General features: G+C 53.0%; 1 protein-coding gene across 1 annotated transcript in view; it reads right to left on the bottom strand.

Moving 5' to 3' along the window:
• MUC2 (mucin 2, oligomeric mucus/gel-forming) overlaps positions 1-27953 on the bottom strand; it is a 73593-nt gene that overhangs the window by 10226 nt on the left and 35414 nt on the right. The window contains exons 34-44 of the mRNA XM_086612847.1: positions 26123-26773; positions 24048-24468; positions 22012-22134; positions 20446-20568; positions 19402-19524; positions 15533-15744; positions 12092-12694; positions 3494-3828; positions 2180-2354; positions 1367-1614; positions 12-195 (exon numbers count right to left, since the gene is read on the bottom strand). Of these exons, the coding sequence (XP_086468973.1) occupies positions 12-195; positions 1367-1614; positions 2180-2354; positions 3494-3828; positions 12092-12694; positions 15533-15744; positions 19402-19524; positions 20446-20568; positions 22012-22134; positions 24048-24468; positions 26123-26773 (3198 nt within the window). The remainder of the gene's footprint in view (positions 1-11; positions 196-1366; positions 1615-2179; positions 2355-3493; positions 3829-12091; positions 12695-15532; positions 15745-19401; positions 19525-20445; positions 20569-22011; positions 22135-24047; positions 24469-26122; positions 26774-27953) is intronic.

Here is a 27953-nt window from a genome sequence, read left to right as displayed (position 1 = left end):
GTAAGCCTTACCACACTGTCCATGAGTGTTGTTGCCAAACAGGCTGTAGGGCATTCTAATAGAAAAGGACAAGCCATTGTAGGTCACGTTCATTTTTAGTTCAGGAATTTCCACTACGCGATTTATGCCTGACTCATAGATGCTCACACCAAATTTTTTATAAGGCAAAGACACTTTCTGTTTGTTTACTGTCACCTAATAAATAAAAGAAAACAGAAAACAGACATACATTTAGTTTGACTTTAGAAAACAATTAGTCGATTGTTCATTAATTTGTATTGGGGATAGAATGTAAAAGCAAATAATGTGCTTATAGATTGTAACAAGTGTTCCTGTGTTTCCTTTTAAAGGACCAAAAGGAAAGGACTTTCTTTTAAAGAAAGTCAAACCTTTCTTCTCTGAACCAAAGAAAAGGCCTATCAGCCACTGATAAATCAGGTCAAAATTCAGAGTTTAAACTAGCTAAATCCTAACACTCAGAGTGACTGTGGCATTAAGGACACCCCGTAAAAGTGCAATATAAAATTCTCCTACATTCTTAGTGCACACAGTTTTAACTTTTTCGACATAAAGGGAACATGCTTCTAAGAAAATTAAATGAAAGAAATAAACCAAAATCTGTATTATTTATTTAAATAGAGTAGCTATGGTATACCTATGGAACCAACACTACTGATTTTACTCAGCAATGGTAGCTTTCCTTGCTTTGGAGAGAAAAAAAGAGGTCTAAATAGTGCAAATTTTCAACAATATGCTGCAACCTAACTTGTAGTAGTATCCCCACACAGTAATGTACAAAAATAAACCAAACAAACCCACAAAAGCCTAAAACCAAACACTTCTCACCCAATTTTGAAGCCCCAAAGCTTGAGCATCATGTTTATCAATGAAATAAACACATTTTAAATAAACAGCCTCTGTTGTGAAAACTAAAAAGGTGACACCAATCAAAGCTAGTAACGGTATGTTTAAAAAAATTTTAAGCCCAGTACTTTATTGTTATGTCTAGTTTATGTTGTGTCCTCCTGTTCAACATTTATTCTTTTCCTTTGTTACATTAATATTAATTATAAATGAATTTATTTTATATCCTTAACTCTTAGCAATTTGTCCGTGTTTGCGTATTTAGGAGAGATAAGACACTGCAAATATTTGAGATAAAAAGGGAAGAAGTTGTAGAAATCTTTCCCCATATTCAGAATAGAAAGAGCAGTCCTTCAAAGCCGTCCTGTTGTATAATCCAAACATATTAAATCTAAAACACAGATTCCTTTTTAATTTTTTTCCTAACATTGTGAATATTATTATCAAGTTGATGCTGCATTAGTATTTTAATCAAGAAATCAAACGTAACATTCTCCAATACCTCTACTTGTAGAGTATTTGGTTCGACTGTTGCCATGCGCACTTCCTGAGTCTCATGTCTCACAATGAGTGTTCGAGGACAGGACACCACATCCCGTGCATCACAATGGTAGTTATCAATGTAGACACCAAAGTTGTCAACTTTCTTATCGATTTCTTCCACAAGGACGTATGTACAATTCCCTTGATAGCTGTAGTACAGTCCATCAAAAGTCAGGTAATGCGGATCTCCCCAGCCAGTGCAGTAACCTGCAAAAACATACAGCTAGGTTAGCCTCTTATGGCAACATACAGAATCAGATCAGACTACAGACAAAACCTGTAGGTGTGGGATTCCTCTCAACTAACTTCAAGCATTTAAATCTTTGAAGTGTGTATGTCAATGCATGAGCTCATTATCCAGAACTCATCAATAACAGAGAAAGACAAGCCCTTTCAGGGCACAGTTCATATGAGTGATTTCCGATAGACAACTGAGAATAGGATTAACTGCACCCTAGATATACCTTTATTGAAAATCTGAACGGGTAATTTATACGTAGGCTTCTTGCCTATAGGTGTCTGCATCTGGACTTTTAAATCTTGCCTTGGGAGATCAATTTATGCTACTAAAAAATAGTTACGTAGAAATGACGGCAAATTAAGCAAAAGCTCCCGATTACCTAAAAAGACTCAATCAAGCACTTCAAACAGACCAACACTAGAAGTCTGAGAGTCACAACCTTGTGTGATATTTGTCCCTGATACATATTTTTGCTCATGACACTAGTATTGTTCCGAGAGGAGATAAAATATTCACAAAGCATATACTTACAATCACACTCCCAGTGCCAACAGCATCCATCCTCATCAATGACTTGCACAGGAGAAAGTCCATTGGTACATGAGGGTTTAGGAGGTGGATTGCATTTTACAGGAAACACCTGGATTATATTGTCTTGTATACATACTGCCTTAGTGCAGTTACAGAGCCACCATGAGTCACCCGGCTGTGTTTGGAAAGAGAGAGGGAGAGGGAAGAGAGAAGGAAACTTTATGAAGCAGTCAGACTGACAACAGTTATGCCTGAATATCTCTTGCAGAATGTTGAAATGCCATATGTTGATTTACAAATTTTCCCTACCAAAAGTACGTGCAGCAGTCAGCACAATCAAGACCTGCAAGATTAACCAGCACTATTGAGAGCTGCTAAGTGAAAAGCATTACTTATAAAAGTCAAGCTAGTAACATGAAGTGAGAATTGCCTTTTTTAGTTTCAGCTATCTAAAAGTTAGATGTATGACCTAATCTCATCACCTAGACTCCCTCTCTAATCAACAATGAAAGAGACTGATCAATATCAGTAATCGATTTATGATCAATCTGCTTCCATGAATGCCTAGAACAGATTAACAGCTAAAGCTATGGCAAACACCAGCTATTTGGGGAGTAATGCCTAAGGTGACTATGTGCAAGCATTGTGATTTGATGTTTTTTTCTCTTTCACCAGTTATTCGGTCATGTATAATTTTTATCTCAGAACAAGTTGGTAGACATCTAAGCTGTGAGGAGTTTTCAGAAATGTACAATACATTAGCTTGTCTGTATCAGAGGTGGAGGGTTTCAAAAACCTCAGAACTCTGAGTCAAATTCCATGAACATTTGAATGCGGTGATCTGTTTCACAGTCCTCCCTGAAACCAGACTATGACCAAGTATGACTCAATCCAAATCCAGACTAGTTCAGCCCTGTGGGTTCTCATTGGGTTGCATTATAAACCCACAAACAATATTCCCCCATTTTGGACATATTCAAAAGAAGAAACAGAGAAGATAGTTTAGAACCACTTAGCTCTTGGTTATGTCCTCATCAAAGCTATCATACAATAAAAATAAAAATTGAGATCTAACTCTTTGAAGAAAGCCTTTTTAAAACTAGTCTTGAAGAACAAATAGCAGTATATAAGCTATTAAACTGAATATCATTGAAAGTCCTGCAGATGCTCAAGAAAATATAAAGAAATAGAATGGACTGATACTTCCTTTTCTGTCCAGATTAAAAACCTACTCACTATGTTACTAACATTGACATTATGTCCTAGTATCGATCCAAAGTACAACGCATAACCAAATTAATAAAATCTACTCACCGCATAAGATTCACCAGGTAAAATAGAGCAATTTCGTCCAGAAGTGGTTGATGGTGGACTTGCAGTAGAACTTGCACTGAATGGAGTAACTGTACTGTATGTAGAACTTCCTGTAATAGTGACTGCACTTGATGTTGCAGTTGGACCAGAAATACTAGTTGAGGCTGGGGAAACAATTTCGGAAGTGGTGGTAGTTGCATTGATTGTGATAAAATTACTAGAGGTAGTTCCTGAAGTTGTAGTAAGAGATTCTGTTGGAGTTGTACCAGAGGTGGTAACAGACACAGGACTGGATGATAATAAGGGCAGAGAAACAGTACTGCCAGAGGTAGACACTAGGGAAGATGGTCCAGAAGTCAAGCTGAATGTGAAGGCACTTGAACTTGTGGGAGTAGTGTGAATTACAGTGGTAGTATTTGGGCTACCAGTAACAGTTACTATTGTAGAGCTCTGGGAAGAAGGTTGGGAGGGTGTGGGCTGCAACGTGGTGGTTTTGGTGGTGGACCCTGTTTCAGTGACTCCAGAGGTGGTGACTGTCACTGGGCTTGTTGGGACTGATGGCAGTGATACCGTCGTGCTGGCTGTAGGCGCTGGGGAGGATGGTCCTGAGGTTGTGGTGCTGGCGGTGCTGGCAGGTGATGCTGTTGGAGGCCTTCCAGTCCCTGTGCTAGTGGTCTCGTGGCTAGAGGTTTCCGTTACTGTTGTGGTGCTCTGGGAAGAAGGTTGGGAGGGTGTGGGCTGCAAAGTGGTGGTTTTGGTGGTGGACCCTGTTTCAGTGACTTCAGAGGTGGTGACTGTCACTGGGCTTGTTGGGACTGATGGCAGTGATCCCGTCGTGCTGGCTGTAGGCACTGGGGAGGATGGTCCTGAGGTTGTGGTGCTGGCGGTGCTGGCAGGTGGTCCTGTTGGAGGGCTCCCAGTCCCTGTGCTAGTGATCTCGTGGCTAGAGGTTTCTGTTACTATTGTGGTGCTCTGGGAAGAAGGTTGGGAGGGTGTGGGCTGCAACGTGGTGGTTTGGGTGGTGGACCCTGTTTCAGTGACTCCAGAGGTGGTTGCTGTCACTGGGCTTGTTGAGACTGATGGCAGTGATACCGTCGTGCTGGCTGTAGGCGCTGGGGAGGATGGTCCTGAGGTTGTGGTGCTGGCGGTGCTGGCAGGTGATGCTGTTGGAGGGCTCCCAGTCCCTGTGCTAGTGGTCTCGTGGCTAGAGGTTTCCGTTACTATTGTGGTGCTCTGGGAAGAAGGTTGGGAGAGTGTGGGCTGCAACGTGGTGGTTTTGGTGGTGGACCCTGTTTCAGTGACTCCAGAGGTGGTGACTGTCACTGGGCTTGTTGGGACTGAGGGCAGTGATACCGTCGTGCTGGCTGTAGGCACTGGGGAGGATGGTCCTGAGGTTGTGGTGCTGGCGGTGCTGGCAGGTGATGCTGTTGGAGGGCTCCCAGTCCCTGTGCTAGTGGTCTCGTGGCTAGAGGTTTCCGTTACTATTGTGGTGCTCTGGGAAGAAGGTTGGGAGGGTGTGGGCTGCAACGTGGTGGTTTTGGTGGTGGACCCTGTTTCAGTGACTCCAGAGGTGGTTGCTGTCACTGGGCTTGTTGAGGCTGATGGCAGTGATGCCGTCGTGCTGGCTGTAGGCACTGGGGAGGATGGTCCTGAGGTTGTGGTGCTGGCGGTGCTGGCAGGTGGTCCTGTTGGAGGGCTCCCAGTCCCTTTGCTAGTGGTCTCGTGGCTAGAGGTTTCCGTTACTATTGTGGTGCTCTGGGAAGAAGGTTGGGAGGGTGTGGGCTGCAAAGTAGTGGTTTTGGTGGTTGACCCTGTTTCAGTGACTCCAGAGGTGGTTGCTGTCACTGGGCTTGTTGGGACTGAGGGCAGTGATACCGTCGTGCTGGCTGTAGGCACTGGGGAGGATGGTCCTGAGGTTGTGGTGCTGGCGGTGCTGGCAGGTGGTCCTGTTGGAGGGCTCCCAGTCCCTGTGCTAGTGGTCTCGTGGCTAGAGGTTTCCGTTACTATTGTGGTGCTCTGGGAAGAAGGTTGGGAGGGTGTGGGCTGCAACGTGGTGATTTTGGTGGTGGACCCTGTTTCAGTGACTCCAGAGGTGGTTGCTGTCACTGGGCTTGTTGAGACTGAGGGCAGTGATCCCGTCGTGCTGGCTGTAGGCACTGGGGAGGATGGTCCTGAGGTTGTGGTGCTGGCGGTGCTTGCAGGTGATGCTGTTGGAGGGCTCCCAGTCCCTGTGCTAGTGGTCTCGTGGCTAGAGGTTTCCGTTACTATTGTGGTGCTCTGGGAAGAAGGTTGGGAGGGTGTGGGCTGCAACGTGGTGGTTTTGGTGGTGGACCCTGTTTCAGTGACTCCAGAGGTGGTTGCTGTCACTGGGCTTGTTGGGACTGATGGCAGTGATACCGTCGTGCTGGCTGTAGGCACTGGGGAGGATGGTCCTGAGGTTGTGGTGCTGGCGGTGCTGGCAGGTGATGCTGTTGGAGGGCTCCCAGTCCCTGTGCTAGTGGTCTCGTGGCTAGAGGTTTCCGTTACTATTGTGGTGCTCTGGGAAGAAGGTTGGGAGGGTGTGGGCTGCAAAGTAGTGGTTTTGGTGGTGGACCCTGTTTCAGTGACTCCAGAGGTGGTTGCTGTCACTGGGCTTGTTGGGACTGAGGGCAGTGATACCGTCGTGCTGGCTGTAGGCACTGGGGAGGATGGTCCTGAGGTTGTGGTGCTGGCGGTGCTGGCAGGTGGTCCTGTTGGAGGGCTCCCAGTCCCTGTGCTAGTGGTCTCGTGGCTAGAGGTTTCCGTTACTATTGTGGTGCTCTGGGAAGAAGGTTGGGAGGGTGTGGGCTGCAACGTGGTGGTTTTGGTGGTGGACCCTGTTTCAGTGACTCCAGAGGTGGTTGCTGTCACTGGGCTTGTTGAGACTGATGGCAGTGATACCGTCGTGCTGGCTGTAGGCACTGGGGAGGATGGTCCTGAGGTTGTGGTGCTGGCGGTGCTGGCAGGTGATGCTGTTGGAGGGCTCCCAGTCCCTGTGCTAGTGGTCTCGTGGCTAGAGGTTTCCGTTACTATTGTGGTGCTCTGGGAAGAAGGTTGGGAGGGTGTGGGCTGCAACGTGGTGGTTTTGGTGGTGGACCCTGTTTCAGTGACTCCAGAGGTGGTTGCTGTCACTGGGCTTGTTGGGACTGAGGGCAGTGATACCGTCGTGCTGGCTGTAGGCACTGGGGAGGATGGTCCTGAGGTTGTGGTGCTGGCGGTGCTGGCAGGTGATGCTGTTGGAGGGCTCCCAGTCCCTGTGCTAGTGGTCTCGTGGCTAGAGGTTTCCGTTACTATTGTGGTGCTCTGGGAAGGAGGTTGGGAGGGTGTGGGCTGCAACGTGGTGGTTTTGGTGGTGGACCCTGTTTCAGTGACTCCAGAGGTGGTTGCTGTCACTGGGCTTGTTGGGACTGATGGCAGTGATACCGTCGTGCTGGCTGTAGGCACTGGGGAGGATGGTCCTGAGGTTGTGGTGCTGGCGGTGCTGGCAGGTGGTCCTGTTGGAGGGCTCCCAGTCCCTGTGCTAGTGGTCTCGTGGCTAGAGGTTTCCGTTACTATTGTGGTGCTCTGGGAAGAAGGTTGGGAGGGTGTGGGCTGCAACGTGGTGGTTTTGGTGGTGGACCCTGTTTCAGTGACTCCAGAGGTGGTTGCTGTCACTGGGCTTGTTGAGACTGATGGCAGTGATACTGTCGTGCTGGCTGTAGGCACTGGGGAGGATGGTCCTGAGGTTGTGGTGCTGGCGGTGCTGGCAGGTGGTCCTGTTGGAGGGCTCCCAGTCCCTGTGCTAGTGGTCTCGTGGCTAGAGGTTTCCGTTACTATTGTGGTGCTCTGGGAAGAAGGTTGGGAGGGTGTGGGCTGCAACGTGGTGGTTTTGGTGGTGGACCCTGTTTCAGTGACTCCAGAGGTGGTTGCTGTCACTGGGCTTGTTGAGACTGATGGCAGTGATACCGTCGTGCTGGCTGTAGGCACTGGGGAGGATGGTCCTGAGGTTGTGGTGCTGGCGGTGCTGGCAGGTGATGCTGTTGGAGGGCTCCCAGTCCCTGTGCTAGTGGTCTCGTGGCTAGAGGTTTCCGTTACTATTGTGGTGCTCTGGGAAGAAGGTTGGGAGGGTGTGGGCTGCAACGTGGTGGTTTTGGTGGTGGACCCTGTTTCAGTGACTCCAGAGGTGGTTGCTGTCACTGGGCTTGTTGGGACTGAGGGCAGTGATACCGTCGTGCTGGCTGTAGGCACTGGGGAGGATGGTCCTGAGGTTGTGGTGCTGGCGGTGCTGGCAGGTGATGCTGTTGGAGGGCTCCCAGTCCCTGTGCTAGTGGTCTCGTGGCTAGAGGTTTCCGTTACTATTGTGGTGCTCTGGGAAGGAGGTTGGGAGGGTGTGGGCTGCAACGTGGTGGTTTTGGTGGTGGACCCTGTTTCAGTGACTCCAGAGGTGGTTGCTGTCACTGGGCTTGTTGGGACTGATGGCAGTGATACCGTCGTGCTGGCTGTAGGCACTGGGGAGGATGGTCCTGAGGTTGTGGTGCTGGCGGTGCTGGCAGGTGGTCCTGTTGGAGGGCTCCCAGTCCCTGTGCTAGTGGTCTCGTGGCTAGAGGTTTCCGTTACTATTGTGGTGCTCTGGGAAGAAGGTTGGGAGGGTGTGGGCTGCAACGTGGTGGTTTTGGTGGTGGACCCTGTTTCAGTGACTCCAGAGGTGGTTGCTGTCACTGGGCTTGTTGAGACTGATGGCAGTGATACCGTCGTGCTGGCTGTAGGCACTGGGGAGGATGGTCCTGAGGTTGTGGTGCTGGCGGTGCTGGCAGGTGATGCTGTTGGAGGGCTCCCAGTCCCTGTGCTAGTGGTCTCGTGGCTAGAGGTTTCCGTTACTATTGTGGTGCTCTGGGAAGAAGGTTGGGAGGGTGTGGGCTGCAACGTGGTGGTTTTGGTGGTGGACCCTGTTTCAGTGACTCCAGAGGTGGTTGCTGTCACTGGGCTTGTTGGGACTGAGGGCAGTGATACCGTCGTGCTGGCTGTAGGCACTGGGGAGGATGGTCCTGAGGTTGTGGTGCTGGCGGTGCTGGCAGGTGATGCTGTTGGAGGGCTCCCAGTCCCTGTGCTAGTGGTCTCGTGGCTAGAGGTTTCCGTTACTATTGTGGTGCTCTGGGAAGGAGGTTGGGAGGGTGTGGGCTGCAACGTGGTGGTTTTGGTGGTGGACCCTGTTTCAGTGACTCCAGAGGTGGTTGCTGTCACTGGGCTTGTTGGGACTGATGGCAGTGATACCGTCGTGCTGGCTGTAGGCACTGGGGAGGATGGTCCTGAGGTTGTGGTGCTGGCGGTGCTGGCAGGTGGTCCTGTTGGAGGGCTCCCAGTCCCTGTGCTAGTGGTCTCGTGGCTAGAGGTTTCCGTTACTATTGTGGTGCTCTGGGAAGAAGGTTGGGAGGGTGTGGGCTGCAACGTGGTGGTTTTGGTGGTGGACCCTGTTTCAGTGACTCCAGAGGTGGTTGCTGTCACTGGGCTTGTTGAGACTGATGGCAGTGATACTGTCGTGCTGGCTGTAGGCACTGGGGAGGATGGTCCTGAGGTTGTGGTGCTGGCGGTGCTGGCAGGTGGTCCTGTTGGAGGGCTCCCAGTCCCTGTGCTAGTGGTCTCGTGGCTAGAGGTTTCCGTTACTATTGTGGTGCTCTGGGAAGAAGGTTGGGAGGGTGTGGGCTGCAACGTGGTGGTTTTGGTGGTGGACCCTGTTTCAGTGACTCCAGAGGTGGTTGCTGTCACTGGGCTTGTTGAGACTGATGGCAGTGATACCGTCGTGCTGGCTGTAGGCACTGGGGAGGATGGTCCTGAGGTTGTGGTGCTGGCGGTGCTGGCAGGTGATGCTGTTGGAGGGCTCCCAGTCCCTGTGCTAGTGGTCTCGTGGCTAGAGGTTTCCGTTACTATTGTGGTGCTCTGGGAAGAAGGTTGGGAGGGTGTGGGCTGCAACGTGGTGGTTTTGGTGGTGGACCCTGTTTCAGTGACTCCAGAGGTGGTTGCTGTCACTGGGCTTGTTGGGACTGAGGGCAGTGATACCGTCGTGCTGGCTGTAGGCACTGGGGAGGATGGTCCTGAGGTTGTGGTGCTGGCGGTGCTGGCAGGTGATGCTGTTGGAGGGCTCCCAGTCCCTGTGCTAGTGGTCTCGTGGCTAGAGGTTTCCGTTACTATTGTGGTGCTCTGGGAAGGAGGTTGGGAGGGTGTGGGCTGCAACGTGGTGGTTTTGGTGGTGGACCCTGTTTCAGTGACTCCAGAGGTGGTTGCTGTCACTGGGCTTGTTGGGACTGATGGCAGTGATACCGTCGTGCTGGCTGTAGGCACTGGGGAGGATGGTCCTGAGGTTGTGGTGCTGGCGGTGCTGGCAGGTGGTCCTGTTGGAGGGCTCCCAGTCCCTGTGCTAGTGGTCTCGTGGCTAGAGGTTTCCGTTACTATTGTGGTGCTCTGGGAAGAAGGTTGGGAGGGTGTGGGCTGCAACGTGGTGGTTTTGGTGGTGGACCCTGTTTCAGTGACTCCAGAGGTGGTTGCTGTCACTGGGCTTGTTGAGACTGATGGCAGTGATACTGTCGTGCTGGCTGTAGGCACTGGGGAGGATGGTCCTGAGGTTGTGGTGCTGGCGGTGCTGGCAGGTGGTCCTGTTGGAGGGCTCCCAGTCCCTTTGCTAGTGGTCTCGTGGCTAGAGGTTTCCGTTACTATTGTGGTGCTCTGGGAAGAAGGTTGGGAGGGTGTGGGCTGCAACGTGGTGGTTTTGGTGGTGGACCCTGTTTCAGTGACTCCAGAGGTGGTTGCTGTCACTGGGCTTGTTGGGACTGAGGGCAGTGATACCGTCGTGCTGGCTGTAGGCACTGGGGAGGATGGTCCTGAGGCTGTGGTGCTGGCGGTGCTGGCAGGTGATGCTGTTGGAGGGCTCCCAGTCCCTGTGCTAGTGGTCTCGTGGCTAGAGGTTTCCGTTACTATTGTGGTGCTCTGGGAAGAAGGTTGGGAGGGTGTGGGCTGCAACGTGGTGGTTTTGGTGGTGGACCCTGTTTCAGTGACTCCAGAGGTGGTTGCTGTCACTGGGCTTGTTGGGACTGAGGGCAGTGATACCGTCGTGCTGGCTGTAGGCGCTGGGGAGGATGGTCCTGAGGTTGTGGTGCTGGCGGTGCTGGCAGGTGATGCTGTTGGAGGGCTCCCAGTCCCTGTGCTAGTGGTCTCGTGGCTAGAGGTTTCCGTTACTATTGTGGTGCTCTGGGAAGAAGGTTGGGAGGGTGTGGGCTGCAACGTGGTGGTTTTGGTGGTGGACCCTGTTTCAGTGACTCCAGAGGTGGTGACTGTCACTGGGCTTGTTGGGACTGATGGCAGTGATCCCGTCGTGCTGGCTGTAGGCACTGGGGAGGATGGTCCTGAGGTTGTGGTGCTGGCGGTGCTGGCAGGTGGTCCTGTTGGAGGGCTCCCAGTCCCTGTGCTAGTGGTCTCGTGGCTAGAGGTTTCCGTTACTATTGTGGTGCTCTGGGAAAAAGGTTGGGAGGGTGTGGGCTGCAACGTGGTGGTTTTGGTGGTGGACCCTGTTTCAGTGACTCCAGAGGTGGTTGCTGTCACTGGGCTTGTTGGGACTGAGGGCAGTGATACCGTCGTGCTGGCTGTAGGCACTGGGGAGGATGGTCCTGAGGTTGTGGTGCTGGCGGTGCTGGCAGGTGATGCTGTTGGAGGGCTCCCAGTCCCTGTGCTAGTGGTCTCGTGGCTAGAGGTTTCCGTTACTATTGTGGTGCTCTGGGAAGAAGGTTGGGAGGGTGTGGGGTGCAAAGTGGTGGTTTGGGTGGTGGACCCTGTTTCAGTGACTCCGGAGGTGGTGACTATCACTGGGCTTGTTGACACCGATGCTGTTGTGTGTTGACTAGTGCTGCTAATTGGTGACATGGTGCTTTCTATTAGTGTCGTTCTTGTCGTTGGCAGTGCAGTAGCTGAAGTAGTTCCTGTGGTCCTTGCCGTTATTGGTGTTCCTGTTATAGGTGTTGTACCCTCTGTAAAACGGTGGGGAAAAAAAAAAAAATTTTAAAAAATAAGCAAACGTATTTGTTATTAACTTTGTTTCTTTTTGAAGAAACCTATGGCATTCATCAATCCTGAGTAGAGTTTATTTTGATCAGCATAAAGCAGAAACTGTTCTTTTAGTGTATTTTGCATAGGAGAGAGATTGTTAAAAAAATCTCCTACATCTTTCCCGGAAGACATTGATGTAAACACTTTGTCAATGATAAATTTTGCATCATACAACTGTATGCAGTGTAAAACGCTATATTACAGTAAGACCTTAGCAGTCCTAAATCCAGTGAAATTCACTGAATTGATCAGTGAATTATTTAGGTAATTCTTCATCGCTCTAAGTCCTTGCTCATAGCAAGCAAGGGCGGTTGGACTAAAAGAATTTTTAACAAGTTCCTTCACGCCCAAATTATTCTGTAATTTTATGATTTTTTGAAAATATACATCAAGTACACTCCCTCAGAGTGCAAAAATTCAGATACACATTGCTGTCAATAAACCTTGATTTCTCCCACAGCAAGGCAACCCATGACAACACAAGAGGAGAATTACTTATTGCTGCTGTACTCGGACGCAGCGTCGTTTTGATGATCGTAATTGGTGTTGGAAATGCTCTGGCAGTAGTTGAGGTGGGTGCTGATGTGCCAGGAGCAGTCGTCGTGGTCCGCAGGGTGCTGCCGGTGGTGCTGCCGGTGGTGCTGCTGGTGGGCAGGGTGGTGGTGGTGGCAGTGCTGCTGGGAAGCTCCGACGACGTTGGTGTGGGACTGGTTGTCCATACGGGTGGAGAGGACACGGTGCTCAATGTGGACGAAGGTGGGACTGTTGTGGTGCTGGCGGTGCTGGTTGTAACACACTCTGGAACGTTGGGGACGCAGCAGACGCTGATCTCGTAATTGAGGCAGACCGGCATCGGTATTATACCTCCGATGACCTGATCGCTGTTGTTACAGATGAGCCCGTTGTTAACGCTGCATTCCACTTTCTGCCCTAAATCTGCAATGGGAATGGCAGGGAATTTCTTTGCTCTGCATGAAATATTCTCAGCTTTCGCACAGACCCAGGAGGGGTCGTTCTTCAGAATGTTCTCAAAGGTTTCGTAGTCGCCACTGTTTCTGTCAGAACTATCCGGGTAACTCACATCAATCCAGTCCGTCCAGACGCAGTCACAGTCTAGGGGACAACAAGAGGAACAATTAGAAACAGCAGGAACAGAGACAACAAGCCAGGGCAGCAGCACACTGGCGGGGGCCGCTCCGGCCGTCACCGCACACCAGGGTGCCCTTCCAGCACTGCTGCACCACTCAGCCATATCCAGCCACAACAAAGCTCACTTGTGTGGGCAGGCCTGCCCTTCTTGGCCCTGCAAAGCACAGCAGGGCCAAATCAGGACACTGGCACTGCCGAGCCATGGGTGTCTCCCCCTCACAGCTCAGGCACGTTGCTCGATTGGGCTTCTCCTGTGAGAAAAACACTCACATGAGGGCACAAGGTGAGGTGGAGCAAAACCAAGGAGAGACTCCGGCCACTCTCTCACCTTCTCCTTCCACTCACACCACCACAGAATCTTCAGAGAGAGACCAAACACTGGGAAGGGTCATGACCACTGTGGGAAAACGACTAAAATCGATGAGGAAGGGGAGAACATTGTTCCCTAGAATTCAGCTAATATTAGAGCAGCTCTGACATGAAACACAGCTGCTGCTTCCAGGAATGAACAAGGCCTCAATATCCTTGAGATGGGGAGGAGAGTGATACGAAGGTATCATGGCTCATCCCTGTTATCGGGGACAAGAAACAACGGACAAGGCCCACGCAATACCCTTGAGATGGGGAGGAGAGTGATACGGAGGTATCACGGCTCATCCCTGTTATCAGGGATGAGAGGCGCCTGGTAAAGATAACCATAAAAATACCATCGAGGAAGTGAACCACAACCGCTGTCTCAGCAGTGATGGCGAAATTGTGTCCTTCAGCTACTAAATCACACCCCCACTCGCCTCTGAGCTGCGACCACCCCTCAAACGAGCAATTTACACCAATCCCAATTAGTGAACACCCCTCACGAGAGGAATTTACACCAATCCTAATAAAAGTTATGTATGACTAGAGTCACTCGAGCTCCACCTAAAAGATACGAAAAAGGTATAAAATGGCAGCAAACAAAGGGGATGTTAGGGAGAAGCCCCCCCACCGGAACGTCTGGGATCAGTCGACGGGCTGAACCTCTCTTCTCCCCCCCATAGGGATGCCTATTGGGTAAGAACTCTGGGTTATGCGCATTTACTTAATTACTTACTAACATCTTGCTAGCTATTTAATATTATCACTGATCAGTAATCGTTTTATATTATCACTGCAGTATTTCAATTAAAGTTGTTTTTGTAGTCAGTCACTATCACCGGCTATCCTCGAACCTGTATTCTGTCACGAATAAAATATATATGCATGTTTCCGGAAACTTTTGAATTATTATAAGGAGCTGGCCCATAGTACTACTAGTGACGATCCCTTAATAAGTGGGCGAATCACCCTCCGACTCACTGAGCTGCCAAGAGAGGGCAGGGGGAGTCGGGCCCAAGGGTCTCGTCTAACTTGGGAGCTGGTATACTGGCCAAATTACCTCCTGTTTGTCTATTAGTGATGGATCCCATGATAAGTCAGACGAATCACCCTCCGACCTGCTGAGCTGCCATAGAGAGGGCAGGGGGAGTCGGACCCAAGGGTCTCGCCTGACTTGGGAGCTGATAGACTGGTCGTTTTGACCTCAAAACGTGACAACCACAAAGGAAGCAGGCACAGGACACACACTGCTGCCAAAACGTTGGCGTGCTTTCCACTTTCCAGCGGCGTGCAGACAGCTGGAGAACAGCGCTCATGGGAGCGCTGAGAGAACGAGGCTGCCCGGAGCATTGCTCTGCAGCAGGGGGTAACCTGTGGTCTGAAACCTTTTGCTAAGCCCCGCTGAAGAAAGCCTTCAAAGCTTCCTACATCCAGAACAGCAGATGAGCGGCAGCGATGGCCACGGAGCCAACACAAGAGGAGAACGGGAAGAAAGTCTGCACCGCTGCCCCCAAACACTGCCTGAAATGACAGTGCTGCAAAAGCGAGCCCCACTCCCATTGCACGCCATGGGTCCCGCTCACTACGTTCTCTCCAGCTGAAGGACGACATCCAACAGCAGCAAAAGCAAGACTTCCTGTCAGTTCAGCATCTGCCTAAGCTGGGCAGAGGTACCAGGCTGAAAAACTCCTCGTGTTCCCGATAATCAAAGGAATGGAATCGAGAACCAGAAACAAGTCGTGCACTCTCCCTCCTCAATGGGGAGCTCAGGGCAGGACCCAATCTGCTCCAGTCTCGTGAGACCCCACCTGCAGTACTACATCCAGCACTGAGGTCCCCAGTACAAGAAAGACATGAAACCGTATGAGCGCGTCCAGAGGAAGGCCACAAACACGATCAGAGAGCTAGAACACCTGCCCCGTGAGGAGAGGCTGAGAGAGTTGGGATTGTTCAGCCGGGAGAAGAGAAGCCTCTGGGGAGACCCCACTGGGGCATTTCAGAGTAGATGGAGGGGCTTATAAGAAAGACACACAGAGGTTTTTTGCCAAGGCCTGTAGTTACAGCACGAGGGGCAACAGTTTTAAACTGAAAGCGCGCAGGTCTAGATTGGAGATGAGGAAGAAGTTTTTTATGATGAGAGTGGTGAGACACTGGAACAGGTTTCCCAGAGAAGCTGTGGATGCCCCATCATTGGAAACACGCAAGGTCAGGTTGAATGGAGCTCTGAGCAGTAGTGAAGATGTCCCTGCCCGTAGCAAGTGGGGTTGGACTAAAAGAATTTTAAAAAGGTCCCTCCCAACCCAAACTATCCTATGATTTTATGAGTTTTTGGAAATATACATCAAGTACACTCCCTCAGAGTGCAAAAATTCAGATACACGTTGCTGTCAATAAACCTTGATTTCTCCCACAGCAAGGCAACCCATGACAAGACAAGAGGAGAATTACTTATTGCTGCTGAAGTCGAATGCGTTGAGGTTTCCAAGCTTGTTACTGGTGTTGTGACCGTGCTGCCAGTACTTGAGGTGGGTGCTGATGTGCCAGGAGCAGTCGTCGTGGTCCGCAGGGTGCTACCGGTGGTGCTGCCGGTGGTGCTGCTGGTGGGCAGGGTGGTGGTGGTGGCGGTGCTGCTGGGAAGCTCCGACGGCGTTGGTGTGGGACTGGTTGTCCATACGGGTGGAGAGGTGGTTGCTGTCACTGGGCTTGTTGAGACTGATGGCAGTGATACCGTCGTGCTGGCTGTAGGCGCTGGGGAGGATGGTCCTGAGGTTGTGGTGCTGGCGGTGCTGGCAGGTGATGCTGTTGGAGGGCTCCCAGTCCCTTTGCTAGTGGTCTCGTGGCTAGAGGTTTCCGTTACTATTGTGGTGCTCTGGGAAGAAGGTTGGGAGGGTGTGGGCTGCAACGTGGTGGTTTTGGTGGTGGACCCTGTTTCAGTGACACCAGAGGTGGTTGCTGTCACTGGGCTTGTTGAGACTGATGGCAGTGATACCGTTGTGCTGGCTGTAGGCACTGGGGAGGATGGTCCTGAGGTTGTGGTGCTGGCGGTGCTGGCAGGTGGTCCTGTTGGAGTGCTCCCAGTCCCTTTGCTAGTGGTCTCGTGGCTAGAGGTTTCCGTAACTATTGTGGTGCTCTGGGAAGAAGGTTGGGAGGGTGTGGGCTGCAAAGTGGTGGTTTTGGTGGTGGACCCTGTTTCAGTGACTCCAGAGGTGGTTGCTGTCACTGGGCTTGTTGGGACTGAGGGCAGTGATCCCGTTGTGCTGGCTGTAGGCGCTGGGGAGGATGGTCCTGAGGTTGTGGTGCTGGCGGTGCTGGCAGGTGATGCTGTTGGAGGGCTCCCAGTCCCTTTGCTAGTGGTCTCGTGGCTAGAGGTTTCCGTTACTATTGTGGTGCTCTGGGAAGAAGGTTGGGAGGGTGTGGGCTGCAACGTGGTGATTTTGGTGGTGGACCCTGTTTCAGTGACTCCAGAGGTGGTTGCTGTCACTGGGCTTGTTGAGACTGATGGCAGTGATACCGTCGTGCTGGCTGTAGGCGCTGGGGAGGATGGTCCTGAGGTTGTGGTGCTGGCGGTGCTGGCGGGTGGTCCTGTTGGAGGGCTCCCAGTCCCTTTGCTAGTGGTCTCGTGGCTAGAGGTTTCCGTTACTATTGTGGTGCTCTGGGAAGAAGGTTGGGAGGGTGTGGGCTGCAACGTGGTGGTTTTGGTGGTGGACCCTGTTTCAGTGACTCCAGAGGTGGTTGCTGTCACTGGGCTTGTTGAGACTGATGGCAGTGATACCGTCGTGCTGGCTGTAGGCGCTGGGGAGGATGGTCCTGAGGTTGTGGTGCTGGCGGTGCTGGCAGGTGGTCCTGTTGGAGGGCTCCCAGTCCCTGTGCTAGTGGTCTCATGGCTAGAGGTTTCCGTTACTATTGTGGTGCTCTGGGAAGAAGGTTGGGAGGGTGTGGGCTGCAACGTGGTGGTTTTGGTGGTGGACCCTGCTTCAGTGACTCCAGAGGTGGTTGCTGTCACTGGGCTTGTTGAGGCTGATGGCAGTGATACCGTCGTGCTGGCTGTAGGCACTGGGGAGGATGGTCCTGAGGTTGTGGTGCTGGCGGTGCTGGCAGGTGATGCTGTTGGAGGGCTCCCAGTCCCTGTGCTAGAGGTCTCGTGGCTAGAGGTTTCCGTTACTATTGTGGTGCTCTGGGAAGAAGGTTGGGAGGGTGTGGACAGCAACGTGGTGGTTTTGGTGGTGGACCCTGTTTCAGTGACTCCAGAGGTGGTGACTGTCACTGGGCTTGTTGAGACTGATGGCAGTGATCCCGTCGTGCTGGCTGTAGGCACTGGGGAGGATGGTCCTGAGGTTGTGGTGCTGGCGGTGCTGGCAGGTGATGCTGTTGGAGGGCTCCCAGTCCCTATGCTAGTGGTCTCGTGGCTAGAGGTTTCCGTTACTATTGTGGTGCTCTGGGAAGAAGGTTGGGAGGGTGTGGGCTGCAAAGTGGTGGTTTTGGTGGTGGACCCTGTTTCAGTGACTCCAGAGGTGGTTGCTGTCACTGGGCTTGTTGAGACTGATGGCAGTGATCCCGTCGTGCTGGCTGTAGGCGCTGGGGAGGATGGTCCTGAGGTTGTGGTGCTGGCGGTGCTGGCAGGTGATGCTGTTGGAGGGCTCCCAGTCCCTGTGCTAGTGGTCTCGTGGCTAGAGGTTTCCGTTACTATTGTGGTGCTCTGGGAAGAAGGTTGGGAGGGTGTGGGCTGCAACGTGGTGGTTTTGGTGGTGGACCCTGTTTCAGTGACTCCAGAGGTAGTTGCTGTCACTGGGCTTGTTGAGACTGATGGCAGTGATACCGTCGTGCTGGCTGTAGGCGCTGGGGAGGATGGTCCTGAGGTTGTGGTGCTGGCGGTGCTGGCAGGTGGTCCTGTTGGAGGGCTCCCAGTCCCTGTGCTAGTGGTCTCATGGCTAGAGGTTTCCGTTACTATTGTGGTGCTCTGGGAAGAAGGTTGGGAGGGTGTGGGCTGCAACGTGGTGGTTTTGGTGGTGGACCCTGCTTCAGTGACTCCAGAGGTGGTTGCTGTCACTGGGCTTGTTGAGGCTGATGGCAGTGATACCGTCGTGCTGGCTGTAGGCACTGGGGAGGATGGTCCTGAGGTTGTGGTGCTGGCGGTGCTGGCAGGTGATGCTGTTGGAGGGCTCCCAGTCCCTGTGCTAGAGGTCTCGTGGCTAGAGGTTTCCGTTACTATTGTGGTGCTCTGGGAAGAAGGTTGGGAGGGTGTGGACAGCAACGTGGTGGTTTTGGTGGTGGACCCTGTTTCAGTGACTCCAGAGGTGGTGACTGTCACTGGGCTTGTTGAGACTGATGGCAGTGATACCGTCGTGCTGGCTGTAGGCACTGGGGAGGATGGTCCTGAGGTTGTGGTGCTGGCGGTGCTGGCAGGTGATGCTGTTGGAGGGCTCCCAGTCCCTATGCTAGTGGTCTCGTGGCTAGAGGTTTCCGTTACTATTGTGGTGCTCTGGGAAGAAGGTTGGGAGGGTGTGGGCTGCAAAGTGGTGGTTTTGGTGGTGGACCCTGTTTCAGTGACTCCAGAGGTGGTTGCTGTCACTGGGCTTGTTGAGACTGATGGCAGTGATCCCGTCGTGCTGGCTGTAGGCGCTGGGGAGGATGGTCCTGAGGTTGTGGTGCTGGCGGTGCTGGCAGGTGATGCTGTTGGAGGGCTCCCAGTCCCTGTGCTAGTGGTCTCGTGGCTAGAGGTTTCCGTTACTATTGTGGTGCTCTGGGAAGAAGGTTGGGAGGGTGTGGGCTGCAACGTGGTGGTTTTGGTGGTGGACCCTGTTTCAGTGACTCCAGAGGTGGTGACTGTCACTGGGCTTGTTGAGACTGATGGCAGTGATACCGTCGTGCTGGCTGTAGGCACTGGGGAGGATGGTCCTGAGGTTGTGGTGCTGGCGGTGCTGGCAGGTGGTCCTGTTGGAGGGCTCCCAGTCCCTTTGCTAGTGGTCTCGTGGCTAGAGGTTTCCGTTACTATTGTGGTGCTCTGGGAAGAAGGTTGGGAGGGTGTGGGCTGCAACGTGGTGGTTTTGGTGGTGGACCCTGTTTCAGTGACTCCAGAGGTGGTTGCTATCACTGGGCTTGTTGAGACTGATGGCAGTGATACCGTCGTGCTGGCTGTAGGCGCTGGGGAGGATGGTCCTGAGGTTGTGGTGCTGGCAGTGCTGGCAGGTGGTCCTGTTGGAGGGCTCCCAGTCCCTTTGCTAGTGGTCTCGTGGCTAGAGGTTTCCGTTACTATTGTGGTGCTCTGGGAAGAAGGTTGGGAGGGTGTGGGCTGCAACGTGGTGGTTTTGGTGGTGGACCCTGTTTCAGTGACTCCAGAGGTAGTTGCTGTCACCGGGCTTGTTGAGACTGATGGCAGTGATACCGTCGTGCTGGCTGTAGGCGCTGGGGAGGATGGTCCTGAGGTTGTGGTGCTGGCGGTGCTGGCAGGTGGTCCTGTTGGAGGGCTCCCAGTCCCTGTGCTAGTGGTCTCATGGCTAGAGGTTTCCGTTACTATTGTGGTGCTCTGGGAAGAAGGTTGGGAGGGTGTGGGCTGCAACGTGGTGGTTTTGGTGGTGGACCCTGCTTCAGTGACTCCAGAGGTGGTTGCTGTCACTGGGCTTGTTGAGGCTGATGGCAGTGATACCGTCGTGCTGGCTGTAGGCACTGGGGAGGATGGTCCTGAGGTTGTGGTGCTGGCGGTGCTGGCAGGTGATGCTGTTGGAGGGCTCCCAGTCCCTGTGCTAGAGGTCTCGTGGCTAGAGGTTTCCGTTACTATTGTGGTGCTCTGGGAAGAAGGTTGGGAGGGTGTGGACAGCAACGTGGTGGTTTTGGTGGTGGACCCTGTTTCAGTGACTCCAGAGGTGGTGACTGTCACTGGGCTTGTTGAGACTGATGGCAGTGATCCCGTCGTGCTGGCTGTAGGCACTGGGGAGGATGGTCCTGAGGTTGTGGTGCTGGCGGTGCTGGCAGGTGATGCTGTTGGAGGGCTCCCAGTCCCTATGCTAGTGGTCTCGTGGCTAGAGGTTTCCGTTACTATTGTGGTGCTCTGGGAAGAAGGTTGGGAGGGTGTGGGCTGCAAAGTGGTGGTTTTGGTGGTGGACCCTGTTTCAGTGACTCCAGAGGTGGTTGCTGTCACTGGGCTTGTTGAGACTGATGGCAGTGATCCCGTCGTGCTGGCTGTAGGCGCTGGGGAGGATGGTCCTGAGGTTGTGGTGCTGGCGGTGCTGGCAGGTGATGCTGTTGGAGGGCTCCCAGTCCCTGTGCTAGTGGTCTCGTGGCTAGAGGTTTCCGTTACTATTGTGGTGCTCTGGGAAGAAGGTTGGGAGGGTGTGGGCTGCAACGTGGTGGTTTTGGTGGTGGACCCTGTTTCAGTGACTCCAGAGGTGGTGACTGTCACTGGGCTTGTTGAGACTGATGGCAGTGATCCCGTCGTGCTGGCTGTAGGCACTGGGGAGGATGGTCCTGAGGTTGTGGTGCTGGCGGTGCTGGCAGGTGGTCCTGTTGGAGGGCTCCCAGTCCCTGTGCTAGTGGTCTCGTGGCTAGAGGTTTCCGTTACTATTGTGGTGCTCTGGGAAGAAGGTTGGGAGGGTGTGGGCTGCAACGTGGTGGTTTTGGTGGTGGACCCTGTTTCAGTGACTCCAGAGGTAGTTGCTGTCACCGGGCTTGTTGAGACTGATGGCAGTGATACCGTCGTGCTGGCTGTAGGCGCTGGGGAGGATGGTCCTGAGGTTGTGGTGCTGGCGGTGCTGGCAGGTGGTCCTGTTGGAGGGCTCCCAGTCCCTGTGCTAGTGGTCTCCTGGCTAGAGGTTTCCGTTACTATTGTGGTGCTCTGGGAAGAAGGTTGGGAGGGTGTGGGCTGCAACGTGGTGGTTTTGGTGGTGGACCCTGCTTCAGTGACTCCAGAGGTGGTTGCTGTCACTGGGCTTGTTGAGGCTGATGGCAGTGATACCGTCGTGCTGGCTGTAGGCACTGGGGAGGATGGTCCTGAGGTTGTGGTGCTGGCGGTGCTGGCAGGTGATGCTGTTGGAGGGCTCCCAGTCCCTGTGCTAGAGGTCTCGTGGCTAGAGGTTTCCGTTACTATTGTGGTGCTCTGGGAAGAAGGTTGGGAGGGTGTGGACAGCAACGTGGTGGTTTTGGTGGTGGACCCTGTTTCAGTGACTCCAGAGGTGGTGACTGTCACTGGGCTTGTTGAGACTGATGGCAGTGATCCCGTCGTGCTGGCTGTAGGCACTCGGGAGGATGGTCCTGAGGTTGTGGTGCTGGCGGTGCTGGCAGGTGATGCTGTTGGAGGGCTCCCAGTCCCTATGCTAGTGGTCTCGTGGCTAGAGGTTTCCGTTACTATTGTGGTGCTCTGGGAAGAAGGTTGGGAGGGTGTGGGCTGCAAAGTGGTGGTTTTGGTGGTGGACCCTGTTTCAGTGACTCCAGAGGTGGTTGCTGTCACTGGGCTTGTTGAGACTGATGGCAGTGATCCCGTCGTGCTGGCTGTAGGCGCTGGGGAGGATGGTCCTGAGGTTGTGGTGCTGGCGGTGCTTGCAGGTGATGCTGTTGGAGGGCTCCCAGTCCCTGTGCTAGTGGTCTCGTGGCTAGAGGTTTCCGTTACTATTGTGGTGCTCTGGGAAGAAGGTTGGGAGGGTGTGGGCTGCAACGTGGTGGTTTTGGTGGTGGACCCTGTTTCAGTGACTCCAGAGGTGGTGACTGTCACTGGGCTTGTTGAGACTGATGGCAGTGATCCCGTCGTGCTGGCTGTAGGCACTGGGGAGGATGGTCCTGAGGTTGTGGTGCTGGCGGTGCTGGCAGGTGGTCCTGTTGGAGGGCTCCCAGTCCCTTTGCTAGTGGTCTCGTGGCTAGAGGTTTCCGTTACTATTGTGGTGCTCTGGGAAGAAGGTTGGGAGGGTGTGGGCTGCAACGTGGTGGTTTTGGTGGTGGACCCTGTTTCAGTGACTCCAGAGGTGGTTGCTATCACTGGGCTTGTTGAGACTGATGGCAGTGATACCGTCGTGCTGGCTGTAGGCACTGGGGAGGATGGTCCTGAGGTTGTGGTGCTGGCGGTGCTGGCAGGTGGTCCTGTTGGAGGGCTCCCAGTCCCTGTGCTAGTGGTCTCGTGGCTAGAGGTTTCCGTTACTATTGTGGTGCTCTGGGAAGAAGGTTGGGAGGGTGTGGGCTGCAACGTGGTGGTTTTGGTGGTGGACCCTGTTTCAGTGACTCCAGAGGTAGTTGCTGTCACTGGGCTTGTTGAGGCTGATGGCAGTGATACCGTCGTGCTGGCTGTAGGCACTGGGGAGGATGGTCCTGAGGTTGTGGTGCTGGCGGTGCTGGCAGGTGGTCCTGTTGGAGGGCTCCCAGTCCCTGTGCTAGTGGTCTCATGGCTAGAGGTTTCCGTTACTATTGTGGTGCTCTGGGAGGAAGGTTGGGAGGGTGTGGGCTGCAACGTGGTGGTTTTGGTGGTGGACCCTGCTTCAGTGACTCCAGAGGTGGTTGCTGTCACTGGGCTTGTTGAGGCTGATGGCAGTGATACCGTCGTGCTGGCTGTAGGCACTGGGGAGGATGGTCCTGAGGTTGTGGTGCTGGCGGTGCTGGCAGGTGATGCTGTTGGAGGGCTCCCAGTCCCTGTGCTAGTGGTCTCGTGGCTAGAGGTTTCCGTTACTATTGTGGTGCTCTGGGAAGAAGGTTGGGAGGGTGTGGGCTGCAACGTGGTGGTTTTGGTGGTGGACCCTGTTTCAGTGACTCCAGAGGTGGTGAGTGTCACTGGGCTTGTTGAGACTGATGGCAGTGATCCCGTCGTGCTGGCTGTAGGCACTGGGGAGGATGGTCCTGAGGTTGTGGTGCTGGCGGTGCTGGCAGGTGATGCTGTTGGAGGGCTCCCAGTCCCTATGCTAGTGGTCTCGTGGCTAGAGGTTTCCGTTACTATTGTGGTGCTCTGGGAAGAAGGTTGGGAGGGTGTGGGGTGCAAAGTGGTGGTTTGGGTGGTGGACCCTGTTTCAGTGACTCCAGAGGTGGTGACTGTCACTGGGCTTGTTGACACCGATGCTGTCGTCTGTTGAATAGTGCTGCTAATTGGTGACATGGTGCTTTCTATTGGTGTCGTTCTTGTCGTTGGCAGTGCAGTAGCTGAAGTAGTTCTTGTGGTCCCTGCCGTTATTGGTGTTCCTGTTTCAGGTGTTGTACCCTCTGTAAAACGGTGGGGAAAAAATATTTTTTTTTAAATAAGAAAATGTATTTGTTATTAACTTCGTTTCTTTTTGAAGAAACCAACGACATTCATCAATCCTAAGTGTAGTTTATTTTGATCAGCATAAAGCAGAAACTGTTCTTTTAGTGTATTTTGCATAGGAGAGAGATTGTTAAAAATCTCCTACATCTTTCCCGGAAGACATTGATGTAAACACTTTGTCAATGATAAATTTTGCATCATACAACTGTATGCAGTGTAAAACGCTATATTACAGTAAGACCTTAGCAGTCCTAAATCCAGTGAAATTCACTGAATTGATTAGTGAATTATTTAGGTAATTCTTCATCGCTCCAAGTCCTTGCTCATAGCAAGGGGGGGTTGGACTAAAAGAATTTTTAACAAGTTCCTTCAAGCCCAAATTATTCTGTAATTTAATGATTTTTTTGAAAATATACATCAAGTACACTCCCTCAGAGTGCAAATTTCAGATACACGTTGCTGTCAATAAACCTTGATTTCTCCCACAGCAAGGCAACCCATGACAAGACAAGAGGAGAATTACTTATTGCTGCTGAAGTCGAAAGCGTTGAGGTTTCCAAGCTTGTTACTGGTGTTGTGACCGTGCTGCCAGTACTTGAGGTGGGTGCTGATGTGCCAGGAGCAGTCGTCGTGGTCCGCAGGGTGCTGCCGGTGGTGCTGCCGGTGGTGCTGCTGGTGGGCAGGGTGGTGCTGCCGGTGGTGCTGCTGGTGGGCAGGGTGGTGGTGGTGGCAGTGCTGCTGGGAAGCTCCGACGACGTTGGTGTGGGACTGGTTGTCCATACGGGTGGAGAGGACACGGTGCTCAATGTGGACGAAGGTGGGACTGTTGTGGTGCTGGCGGTGCTGGTTGTAACACACTCTGGAACGTTGGGGACGCAGCAGACGCTGATCTCGTAATTGAGGCAGACCGGCATCGGTATTATACCTCCGATGACCTGATCGCTGTTGTTACAGATGAGCCCGTTGTTAACGCTGCATTCCACTTTCTGCCCTAAATCTGCAATGGGAATGGCAGGGAATTTCTTTGCTCTGCATGAAATATTCTCAGCTTTCGCACAGACCCAGGAGGGGTCGTTCTTCAGAATGTTCTCAAAGGTTTCGTAGTCGCCACTGTTTCTGTCAGAACTATCCGGGTAACTCACATCAATCCAGTCCGTCCAGACGCAGTCACAGTCTAGGGGACAACAAGAGGAACAATTAGAAACAGCAGGAACAGAGACAACAAGCCAGGGCAGCAGCACACTGGCGGGGGCCGCTCCGGCCGTCACCGCACACCAGGGTGCCCTTCCAGCACTGCTGCACCACTCAGCCATATCCAGCCACAACAAAGCTCACTTGTGTGGGCAGGCCTGCCCTTCTTGGCCCTGCAAAGCACAGCAGGGCCAAATCAGGACACTGGCACTGCCGAGCCATGGGTGTCTCCCCCTCACAGCTCGGGCACGTTGCTCGATTGGGCTTCTCCTGTGAGAAAAACACTCACATGAGGGCACAAGGTGAGGTGGAGCAAAACCAAGGAGAGACTCCGGCCACTCTCTCACCTTCTCGTTCCACTCACACCACCACAGAACCTTCAGAGAGAGACCAAACCCTGGGAAGGGTCATGACCACAAAGGAAGCAGGCACAGGACACACACTGCTGCCAAAACGTTGGCGTGCTTTCCAGCGGCGTGCAGACAGCTGGAGAACAGCGCTCATGGGAGCGCTGAGAGAACGAGGCTGCCCGGAGCATTGCTCTGCAGCAGGGGGTAACCTGCGGTCTGAAACCTTTTGCCAAGCCCCGCTGAAGAAAGCCTTCAAAGCTTCCTACATCCAGAACAGCAGATGAGCGGCAGCGATGGCCACGGAGCCAACACAAGAGGAGAACGGGAAGAAAGTCTGCACCGCTGCCCCCAAACACTGCCTGAAATGACAGTGCTGCAAAAGCGAGCCCCACTCCCATTGCACGCCATGGGTCCCGCTCACTACGTTCTCTCCAGCTGAAGGACGACATCCAACAGCAGCAAAAGCAAGACTTCCTGTCAGTTCAGCATCTGCCTAAGCTGGGCAGAGGTACCAGGCTGAAAAACTCCTCGTGTTCCCGATAATCAAAGGAATGGAATCGAGAACCAGAAACAAGTCGTGCACTCTCCCTCCTCAATGGGGAGCTCAGGGCAGGACCCAATCTGCTCCAGTCTCGTGAGACCCCACCTGCAGTACTACATCCAGCACTGAGGTCCCCAGTACAAGAAAGACATGAAACCGTATGAGCGCGTCCAGAGGAAGGCCACAAACACGATCAGAGAGCTAGAACACCTGCCCCGTGAGGAGAAGCTGAGAGAGTTGGGATTGTTCAGCCGGGAGAAGAGAAGCCTCTGGGGAGACCTCACTGTGGCATTTCAGTGTAGATGGAGGGGCTTATAAGAAAGACACACAGAGGTTTTTTGCCAAGGCCTGTAGTTACAGCACGAGGGGCAACAGTTTTAAACTGAAAGCGCGCAGGTCTAGATTGGAGATGAGGAAGAAGTTTTTTATGATGAGAGTGGTGAGACACTGGAACAGGTTTCCCAGAGAAGCTGTGGATGCCCCATCATTGGAAACACGCAAGGTCAGGTTGAATGGAGCTCTGAGCAGTAGTGAAGATGTCCCTGCCCGTAGCAAGTGGGGTTGGACTAAAAGAATTTTAAAAAGGTCCCTCCCAACCCAAACTATCCTATGATTTTATGAGTTTTTGGAAATATACATCAAGTACACTCCCTCAGAGTGCAAAAAATTCAGATACACGTTGCTGTCAATAAACCTTGATTTCTCCCACAGCAAGGCAACCCATGACAAGACAAGAGGAGAATTACTTATTGCTGCTGAAGTCGAAAGCGTTGAGGTTTCCAAGCTTGTTACTGGTGTTGTGACCGTGCTGCCAGTACTTGAGGTGGGTGCTGATGTGCCAGGAGCAGTCGTCGTGGTCCGCAGGGTGCTGCCGGTGGTGCTGCCGGTGGTGCTGCTGGTGGGCAGGGTGGTGCTGCCGGTGGTGCTGCTGGTGGGCAGGGTGGTGGTGGTGGCAGTGCTGCTGGGAAGCTCCGACGACGTTGGTGTGGGACTGGTTGTCCATACGGGTGGAGAGGACACGGTGCTCAATGTGGACGAAGGTGGGACTGTTGTGGTGCTGGCGGTGCTGGTTGTAACACACTCTGGAACGTTGGGGACGCAGCAGACGCTGATCTCGTAATTGAGGCAGACCGGCATCGGTATTATACCTCCGATGACCTGATCGCTGTTGTTACAGATGAGCCCGTTGTTAACGCTGCATTCCACTTTCTGCCCTAAATCTGCAATGGGAATGGCAGGGAATTTCTTTGCTCTGCATGAAATATTCTCAGCTTTCGCACAGACCCAGGAGGGGTCGTTCTTCAGAATGTTCTCAAAGGTTTCGTAGTCGCCACTGTTTCTGTCAGAACTATCCGGGTAACTCACATCAATCCAGTCCGTCCAGACGCAGTCACAGTCTAGGGGACAACAAGAGGAACAATTAGAAACAGCAGGAACAGAGACAACAAGCCAGGGCAGCAGCACACTGGCGGGGGCCGCTCCGGCCGTCACCGCACACCAGGGTGCCCTTCCAGCACTGCTGCACCACTCAGCCATATCCAGCCACAACAAAGCTCACTTGTGTGGGCAGGCCTGCCCTTCTTGGCCCTGCAAAGCACAGCAGGGCCAAATCAGGACACTGGCACTGCCGAGCCATGGGTGTCTCCCCCTCACAGCTCGGGCACGTTGCTCGATTGGGCTTCTCCTGTGAGAAAAACACTCACATGAGGGCACAAGGTGAGGTGGAGCAAAACCAAGGAGAGACTCCGGCCACTCTCTCACCTTCTCGTTCCACTCACACCACCACAGAACCTTCAGAGAGAGACCAAACCCTGGGAAGGGTCATGACCACAAAGGAAGCAGGCACAGGACACACACTGCTGCCAAAACGTTGGCGTGCTTTCCAGCGGCGTGCAGACAGCTGGAGAACAGCGCTCATGGGAGCGCTGAGAGAACGAGGCTGCCCGGAGCATTGCTCTGCAGCAGGGGGTAACCTGCGGTCTGAAACCTTTTGCCAAGCCCCGCTGAAGAAAGCCTTCAAAGCTTCCTACATCCAGAACAGCAGATGAGCGGCAGCGATGGCCACGGAGCCAACACAAGAGGAGAACGGGAAGAAAGTCTGCACCGCTGCCCCCAAACACTGCCTGAAATGACAGTGCTGCAAAAGCGAGCCCCACTCCCATTGCACGCCATGGGTCCCGCTCACTACATTCTCTCCAGCTGAAGGACGACATCCAACAGCAGCAAAAGCAAGACTTCCTGTCAGTTCAGCATCTGCCTAAGCTGGGCAGAGGTACCAGGCTGAAAAACTCCTCGTGTTCCCGATAATCAAAGGAATGGAATCGAGAACCAGAAACAAGTCGTGCACTCTCCCTCCTCAATGGGGAGCTCAGGGCAGGACCCAATCTGCTCCAGTCTCGTGAGACCCCACCTGCAGTACTACATCCAGCACTGAGGTCCCCAGTACAAGAAAGACATGAAACCGTATGAGCGCGTCCAGAGGAAGGCCACAAACACGATCAGAGAGCTAGAACACCTGCCCCGTGAGGAGAGGCTGAGAGAGTTGGGATTGTTCAGCCGGGAGAAGAGAAGCCTCTG

Source organism: Tauraco erythrolophus, chromosome 6 (assembly GCF_009769465.1).
Source record: "Tauraco erythrolophus isolate bTauEry1 chromosome 6, bTauEry1.pri, whole genome shotgun sequence".
Taxonomy (NCBI): domain Eukaryota; kingdom Metazoa; phylum Chordata; class Aves; order Musophagiformes; family Musophagidae; genus Tauraco; species Tauraco erythrolophus.
Note: the sequence above shows the minus strand (reverse complement) of the source record. Positions and strands in the feature narration are given on the sequence as shown.